Source organism: Silene latifolia, chromosome Y (genome assembly GCF_048544455.1).
Source record: "Silene latifolia isolate original U9 population chromosome Y, ASM4854445v1, whole genome shotgun sequence".
NCBI classification, from domain to species: Eukaryota; Viridiplantae; Streptophyta; class Magnoliopsida; order Caryophyllales; family Caryophyllaceae; genus Silene; species Silene latifolia.
The window spans coordinates 426,595,664-426,604,465 of record NC_133538.1 but is presented as its reverse complement, the minus strand read 5'-3'; the positions used below and the strand labels follow the sequence as shown (position 1 = coordinate 426,604,465).

Genomic DNA, 8,802 nt, shown 5'->3' with positions numbered 1-8,802 from the left:
CTCTGCGGGTGGACTTATTCGATCAAGAGGCGAAGATGGATGCATCTTTTCCTCTCCTTCTTCATTTTCTTCGACCTCTTCTACTGTGATGTGGTGAGAAGATGCAGTAGCCCCTTTTCTACGAGCACCAATCTTTACAGGCGCAGGAGACTCATATCCGAGGCCGGCCCTGGTCACCATGAAGCTCCCATCTTGCTTGAACACTTCATGTTGCGCTTTGTTAAGACCGTACGGCTCAACTTCTATGACTTTGCCGAGAGGAGTCGGATTTGAAAAGTCATATCCAGCCTTCGCAAGTAGCTTGTAAGCATTGGAATCAAATATCCCCTTGTTTCCTTCACTTGATGATTGACTGGATGAACAGACAAAGCCATTCGGAGGAGGTCTCACAATCTTCGTTTGAGATGAACTTGGTAGAGGTGTAACGACTTTGGCAACCCATTCCTGCTTGAACACCAGACTTGACTTTTTATCCTTAGGCTCTATCTTTGGTGTTAGACACTCTGCAAAAGGACTCTCCCCATCTTTGCGGCGAGACTTCGGGATGTAGCGTAGAATCTTGGTGGTGTAGTTTTCTGCGGCGTCTCTTGCTTCTTGGGTGACGCAACAGGAGTAGCTGTTTTGTTGACCTTGTCTACATCTTTCTTAACATCATTTTCTTTAGCAGGACTTGCAGCTTCATCCTCTTTGATGATGTTCTTTTCCCGCTTACCTCCTTTTCCTGTTGAAGAGATGGTGGTTGGCATGAATTCACTGGAAGTACCATTTTCTTCAAAGAATTTTGCATCAACGAAGAAAGAGTCGACCTTAGAGAAAGGTTTGGCGTCTCCGTCTATTTTCCTTTCGCCACCACGATAATATTTCAAGCATTGATGGAGGGTTGAGGCGACAACTCCGTTTTCGTGCTTCCAAGGTCGTCCCAGCAATAGTTTGAACGATGTCTTGCCATCCATGACATGGAACAATGTGTCGGAAGAAAGATCACCCATGGTAAGGTTCACACGGATCATGCCAACCGCACGCTCCCCATTCAAGTTGAAACCATGAATCATTGTTCGACTACTCGAGAGTTCATCCATTGTGATCCCTAATTCATTCATGGTGGATTTTGGCATGAGATTGACTCCTGAGCCTCCATCTATTAAGATGCGCTTGACCTTTTGCCCCCGGATGTACCCCGACACATAAAGTGGCATGTTGTGAGGCTTGGATCCAAGAAGTAAATCCTCATCTGAGAAACTCAAAGCTGCATTGCAGGAGACACATCTAGTTGATTGCTCAGGAGGCTCGCATTTTTCCTTCATCTTGCATGCGTACAATTCTGGCTTCTCAAGTCCTTGAATTATCAGCTTACGCTTATCTTTAGGTAGATGAAAGATTTGTTTCCACCCCATGTTTGTAGGAAGGGCATCGAGAGCAGCCACTATTTCGTTCTCTTTTTCGGAATGAGACTGTTGTGGTGATACCGCATCATTTAGGCCCCTTTCCTCATTCTTCTTTTCATCGTCGCCACCTTCAGTAGCTGAGATGGTGCACGCAGTAACCTTGTTCATGAAATCTCGCGGGAAGAATTCTTCTAAGGTGACGGGACTTGGTGGTTCTTGTTCCAGCAAATCAATTGGCAAGACATGTGGTTTGACAACTATTTTGGACTTTTTCTTTCCCTTCGTCTTGCGAGGTTTCGTCTTCTTTGATTGTTTTCTTCGACGGTGAACAGGGTTTTGCGCTGTCGTCTTGTTTGTTTCTTTGACTTCTTGCGCGTAACCAAAGTCCAACCCTCATCGTCATCTTCATGCTTCTTTTCCTCGTTCTTATCCTGAGGAGGTAGTATTTCTTCCAATGACGTTGGAGGTAGTGACGACAATGACCCTTGGATCTGTAATGCCACAGGCTCAAAACTCCCGAACTGCAACATATACACACATTGTCCTTGTTGTATAATTGGCTCGTCAGGTTGCTCCAAGACTACAGTAGTTTGATTTGTAGTTACTGTGTCATCCAAGTCAAGAATGATCTTCCCCTCCTTGGAGAGATGCATGATCGTCTCCTTGAGTGTTATACACTTTTCAATAGGGTGACTCACCACTGTGATAACGTGTAATGGTGGGATCGTTTGCCTTGTTTGCTTGCTCGGGCGCTTCGACTCGGGCAATTGTATAACCTTCTTCTCTAAGAGGTCATCGAGCATTCGGACAAGTCGGAATGGGAATGGGTATTTCTTAGCCTGCAACTCTTTCAATGTAGGCTTGTCTCGTTGGTAGTTGTAAGAGAATGACTCTTTCTTCTTTTCATACTTAGGCTTTGATGAGATTTTGACAGTGCACTTCTTTGGTTTCGACGACCATTGTTTCCTTTGTCGACGATTTGGAGTTCTTATCAGTTTTCTTGAACTCCTTCTTTTCACTTGGCACCTTAGAAGAACTTGGTCGAGCACTACCATGTTCTTTGATTGTGATCTCCATGTCATGGGCGCGGGTAGCCAGGTCTTGGAAGCTCTTTGGCATGATCCCTTTCAGGATGTAAAGAATGTCCCATTTCATCCCGTTGACGCACATTTCAAATGCTGACGCTTCACTTAAGCGATCCTTACATTCCAGACTCAGCGACGCCACTGTTGATGTAATCGACGACAGGCTCATCTTGCCATTGAGATGTCTTTATCAATTCGCTCATGCGACGACACACGCCCTGGTGTCTTTGTAGAATCTGTTGAGGAATTCATCTTCCATGTGACCCGGTTTGTCAATTGACTCGAGTCCGGATCGTGTACCGGTCGAACGCGATCCCTTTGAGCGAACGAACGAATCGCTTCACCAAACGATCACCTTCTCGTTTCCCAAAGATTGTTGCATGTCTCGACGAAGTGGGCGATGTGTTGCTTTGGGTTCCCCTTCCCGTCGAATCTGTTGAAATTTCGGAGGCGATAGCCGAGATGGCATGCGCAGATGTCAATCCTCTTAGTGTAAGGCTTGATGTAGCGTCCACTACTTGTCGAGCTATCATCCAACTGACACTTGATCGTCTTGGCTATTAACTCCTGCAGACTTCTCTTGGTGAAGTTCTTGATCTCATTCTTTGGCTTTTCCTATCCTCGCCAACTTCTCTATCGCTATCAACATCCCTATCGGTGTCACCATGCTCGCTCTCGGCCTTCCTGTCACGGAGTGCCACCACCTCTTTTTAGAGCTCATCAATTTTCTTGTTCTTTTCTTCACTCTCCTTCATCATCTTTTCAAGGAGATCATTCATTTTCTGCATTCGATCCTCAAGAGTATCGCCACTTATCACCATGACTGAAGCAACGTTAGGAGTTGAGGTTTCTTTCTTCTTTGGCGACGCTTTGGGTTTGCATGGAGAAGCCTTCTTGTCAACCTTAACACTTCTAGTCTCCTCGCGTGAAGGAGAAGAGGCGACCAGGAGCGCTGTAGCAGCAGCAGCTATGGAAGCGACAGAGAACTTGCGCGGCCTAGTTGGGACGTGTGCAGAGCGTAGATCGGCAAAGAAGAAGATTGACAAGCGACCTTCTTTGCCATTCCTCTTGTGGAGATGCCAACCGATCGCGTAGGCGAGGGAGGTAAGACAATGGGGGTACCTTGCAGGATATCTGCGTAGGTCTTCTTGGATGGACTGGAGGAGATGCTTTGCTTAGTAGACATCTTCTTGTTTTGGTAGACTTGAATAAAACAGCAGTAGAGATGAGAGGTAGAGATCTTCACGTCGGGTTCACCAAAATTTGTAACAGCAAATTTTGTATTGCGATAACTGAAATACAAAACAAGGAAACAATTATATTTTATTAATAAATATCAAAAGTACGTAAACAATCTCTAATGTATCCTCTGATTCTAATATGTCGTAAGGGGTACGTGTACGGGGTACACGTGAGGGGTACGCGTGTAGACAAATTTAATTGCTCTACGCGCGATGTAAATTTGATTTCTTGAGAGGGTCGCGATGACTTGAATCTCTCTTGAAGGTTTGAACTTGTGATTGAATCTTCAACGCAGGCCGCACGATTTGATGTGCTTGTTGACTGCTTGCAATGATTTTGACAGAGAGGATTTGTAGGAATTTGTACCTTGTTCTCTCTAGCTCCTTTGCAATTATGAATTTCCAACCCTTTGAATGAATGAGGAAAATCCCCTTGTTGGACTTTGGTGGTCACAGGCCCATTTGTGGGTTTATTAGCTCCCTTGGCCCAAATTTGATTCTTTCTGGGTTTATTGATCCGAACAACTCCTTTTGTAATCCGAATCGGCCCATATTTCATTTAATCGGGACAAAATAATTAAATTAAGTTAAAATTTGGTATTAACTCAAAATAATTAATTTATTTTATTTATTCGGCACATTAATAAATTTTCCGTGCCTACACCTGTAAACGCTCGAAAAAAGCTTCCTTTATTAATATAGATAGATACTAGATTTAATGTCCGTGCGATGCACGGGCCAACTTGTAATTTCATATGGATTATAATTCGTTCAGTAGTAGTCGGGCTACGTATGGTTTTAGTTGACCACGTTTTTAACATTATAAATTAATTTTTGATGAATTAACTCCATGTATCATGCTTGTCTTTAATTAGGCTTGAGTCTTGACCAACTTACAGAAACTAAGAGAAAATTTCAAGTTCGGTTTATATGATTTGAAGACTTTTAAACTTATTAGCATGCATGGATCTAAATCATACTCACCCCTCGTTCAAAATCAAATATTGAGTTAAATCATAGTAACATGTAAAATTCTTGTTTGGCCGAACGTCCATATAATACTACCTTCTCATTTTCCTAACAATAACCTCGCAAGTCCTTACGGGAGTCACACGATTAAATGTGACTCCAACTAATCATCACCATTTAACTTGGCAAAATAAACACCCTGATGAGAGAAACTGAGATTGAGTGGTTATGCCCTTAATTATCTCTAACCCCATCCTTTGTGATTAAAACATAACTAAACTAATTGAATTACGTATTAACCTCTTCAATTCTCAAAAGCTCAATAATCAACCTAGCTAGGCTCATAGACTTACATTAACATATCATACATTTATGTAATGATGATTTCTTGTGGAATATTACCTTCTTTTGGTAATGAATTTGTAGGAATATATCCTATGAGATAACGCTAGGAATTGTTTACAAATAATGGCAATTTGAAAATGAGGATGAGAAGACTCAAACAAACGTTTCATAAATATATTATCCAAGTGCCTATAAATAAAGGAAAATGAAAGGGTGCCACGGGTGACACTTAATTTAGACGCCACTCTCTCATATGGGGTGAGTGGGGACACCTTCAGTTAAGAATGATTGTGAGAGGGTGACACCAATTTGGGCGTCACCCGGTGAGGCCCTATCACTATCCGTAAGTAAATACATATAACTATTTACTCCATAGTAAAAATATAGAATAAGTAGTTTATAAATTTGGGAGACTCTAATGTACACTTTGATTTAACACGAAAATAGTAAGATTTTCCAAGATTACAATTTATGTAAATAACAAATATTCGACAATATGCGTTCTAGCTTTGACGCATGTCTTAATAACCGACATGCTTTGTATAAATATTTGTAATGACAATTCCTGTATGGCTGCTCTGCACTCTATTTTCTCCTTTGTGTTTTCTAATCACATACTGTATTAATCTTTAAATACAAAAAGAACTCATTCCATCACATATTTCTAAAACCCTTATAAATATCTAAACTTCTACCAAAAGTTGCTTGTGAATAGTAGAGCAGTGCCATTCGTGCGTCTCACGTGAGAAACAGTCGCTGTACTGTTCTTGCTCTTTAACATCCTTTTTTTTTTATTGTTGCCTCTGAGCTCTTCTTCATCGCTCCTTCATCCTCCTCTCATTCCTCAGTATCGCCCTCTTACCCCTATCTCATCCTCATTCTTTAAATTGTTTAAGATCTTAATTAATTATTCAATCTGATTCATCAATTATTGTTTCCCTTTTTCTTCATCAGATTGATATTGTAAAACGAACGACACAAGAAGTAAGGAAAGAATTATAAGAAAATAATGAGCTCCTGACAAACTTTTCGTGTGGTAAGGTCCCCATATATCACAATGTATCAAAGCAAATAATTCCGCACTTCTCTTATTATTTCGCTTAAAAACCGAACGTGTCTGTTTGGCCCGACAACAAGGGTCACAAATATTATCATTATTCCAGGATAAATCAAAACCAATTAAATTTGAGAAAAGAGGTAAAATACTTCTAGACGGATGCCCGAGTCTCATGTGCCACAACCTTGAATCAATGCTTGTTTTTGCTTGCGCCACCATATGTGCTCGGTCATCTTTAAAATAATAGACCCCATCAACGTGTTCACCCCGTCCAATCTTCATCCTCGTAGATTGGTCCTGTATAACACAATGATCATTATAAAAGGTCACAACACAATTATTTTCCGCAATAAGTTGTTGAATTGAGATTAAATCACAAGTTAGAGAGGGGACATAAAGAACGTCTTTTAGTGTAAAATTATCATTCAACACTATTTTTCCATGTTCTTGCGCCACTATTCGTGAACCATCCGGTAAACTAACGGTAGAAGCTTCCCCGCGCCATACATCAACAAGCAAATCACGTTTTCCTGTCATATGATGAGAACAACCACTATCCAGTAACCAATGAATATTTTTTATACCTGCGTGTTTCTGTCCACCATCATTTTTATTTGACAAAAGATTTCTTAATTGAATCACTTCATCTGGAGTAAAACCCGGTGATTCGAATTTGGCTTGGGTTTCATCATTAGTCACTGCTGCTGCTGCATTTGCTTGCTGCGTCGAGCCTCCACGGCCTCGGCCTCTTCCTCCTCTCGCATTGTTCCTCCCACGGCCACGACCTCTTCCTTGGATTCTCAACTTATCCCAGCATTTATCTTCCGTATGCCACAGCTTATTGCAGTGTGTGCATCGAATTATTCCCGAGTTTTCACCCTCCTTTGTCGAATCATCACCAGTTTTCGCAGCCATGGCTGCTTCGACAGTCTCTTCTTTGATTTTCGTGACTGCACGATGCCTTTCTTCACGAAGAACTAAGGCGTATGCTCTTGTTAAAGCAGGAACTTCGTCCTCCATCAACAAATTCGAGTGTATATGGCCATAAAGCACACCATCAAGTCCCATCAAAAATTGATGGACCTTCTCCTCCTCTCGTTCTTTAAGCATAGCATTTGCCGCTCCGCAAGTGCATTGTGGGACTTTGCTATAAGTTGATAATTCATCCCACAGTGCTTTCAATTGAGTATAATACTCAACTACGGACTGATTTTTCTTTTGTTTGCATTCATTAAGATCGCTTTTGAGTTGATGTACTCGTGGTGCATTACCACTCGAGTACCGATCGCGCAATTCCTTCCAAATCTCCACGACAGACTCGGAAAAAGCTATACTGGGATGCAGTTTCGGATGAATTGCATTTCGCAACCATGCCTTAACCATGGCGTTGCATTGGCGCCAAGCAACGACCTCTAGAGTTTCTGCCTCTCCTTCTTGAATCACCGGCTTCTTTACGGTACCCTCGATGAAACTTAGTTTGTTTTTCGCATCGAGACCGTTTCGCACTGCATCCGCCCATAATTGATAATCATCTCCGTCAAAGATGATTTGAGACAAAGATAAATTGGGGCTTTCACTTGGATGTAGATACAAAGGTGAAGAAGGTGGTATGAACTCGGTTTTCTGGTCTGATTTAATTGGTATTCCACTCCCTTGCGTCATTGTTGTAATTATAAAAATTTGATAATATTTGGAATGATGAATTTATTTTGATGTCGAAAAGAAGAGCCAGGATTAAAAATTCCAGAACTCTGATGCCATGTAAAACGAACGACACAAGAAGTAAGGAAAGAATTGTATTGAATATTATTGATAATCAAGCAGAAGCAATTACAAGATTAAATACATAAAGTTAGGAAAGGTTACCCTAACTAAATCCTACAAAAAAGGCAAAATAAGCGTACAAACTCCTAAATTAGTGTAGATATGATACATGCTAATATTTGACATGATACACGATATCAATTAGTTACGGGAATATCGTTCAATAGATATTGATTAGTTATTCAATCTGGATCATCAATTATTGTAACCCTTTTTATTCATCAAACAACAAAAGTCTATTTACCAACTCCAATAACCATATCCTTCAAACAACAAAGAGGTGGTCCTATTGTTGGGTGACGAAGATAGTCATATTCTCATCTCAAACTCATTCTCTGGTGATGACGGTAAGGAGTTCATGTGCGACGACGTTGCTGCTGATTCTGATGATGGCGGCGGAAACAACTAGGTATTTTGGTATTCTATTCTTCTCTATTGTGCTACTTTGGGTGAAATTAGGTTTTCTTTACCTTGATTATCACTATTGTGCTTTTATACTACTGATTTGATTGGCTGGTTTTGTGGGTTTGTCAATTTCCATTACCGTCTTGCTTTCTTTTCGTTTTTAATTATTTTCAGCTTTGTTTCCTGTTTTTTTTTTGCCTTTTACCTTGATTTATTTACGTATTTCAATTATCGTTTTTCCTTCTTCTTGTTGTTTATTATTTTGATCTTTCTTTTCTGGGTTCGTGGTCAGTTATTAGTTATTTAAATCGATGATAATATTCTTGGGTATTAGTCTGAAGATATATTTGCTACTGCTTTGGTAGAGAGCTTTGATCTGTGATTGCTTTTTTGTTTTTGGCGGTTCTTGTGCTCATTGTATTTGTATTGATGTTGAATGATTTGAAATAGCTCTGACCTTATGTTGGAAGTAGTGAATGGTAATTGGCAAA

The 8,802-nt window shown here is 40.6% G+C and overlaps 1 protein-coding gene and 1 long non-coding RNA gene across 2 annotated transcripts; both read right to left on the bottom strand.

Moving 5' to 3' along the window:
- Nucleotides 1–6,087: 6,087 nt before the first annotated feature.
- On the bottom strand, nt 6,088–6,812 carry LOC141626653 (uncharacterized). The gene is made up of 2 exons (XR_012536252.1): nt 6,667–6,812; nt 6,088–6,379 (listed from the first exon to the last, which is right to left on the bottom strand). It is a non-coding gene; the product is annotated as an uncharacterized LOC141626653 (long non-coding RNA).
- Nucleotides 6,813–6,899: 87 nt separating this feature from the next.
- On the bottom strand, nt 6,900–7,744 carry LOC141632510 (uncharacterized). Its single transcript, XM_074445055.1, has 2 exons — nt 6,961–7,744; nt 6,900–6,919 (listed from the first exon to the last, which is right to left on the bottom strand). The coding sequence occupies exons 1-2, from the start codon at nt 7,742–7,744 to the stop codon at nt 6,900–6,902; spliced, it is 804 nt and encodes a 267-aa protein (XP_074301156.1).
- Between the last annotated feature and the right edge of the window lie 1,058 nt (nt 7,745–8,802).

Coding starts and splice junctions, on each gene's coding strand:
- LOC141632510 (XM_074445055.1), bottom strand. CDS start 7,744: ATGACGCAAGGGAGTGGAATACCAATTAAATCAGACCAGAAAACCGAG. Junction 6,920..6,960: donor TGATGATTCGACAAAGGAGG/GTGAAAACTCGG, acceptor CACTGCAATAAG/CTGTGGCATACGGAAGATAA.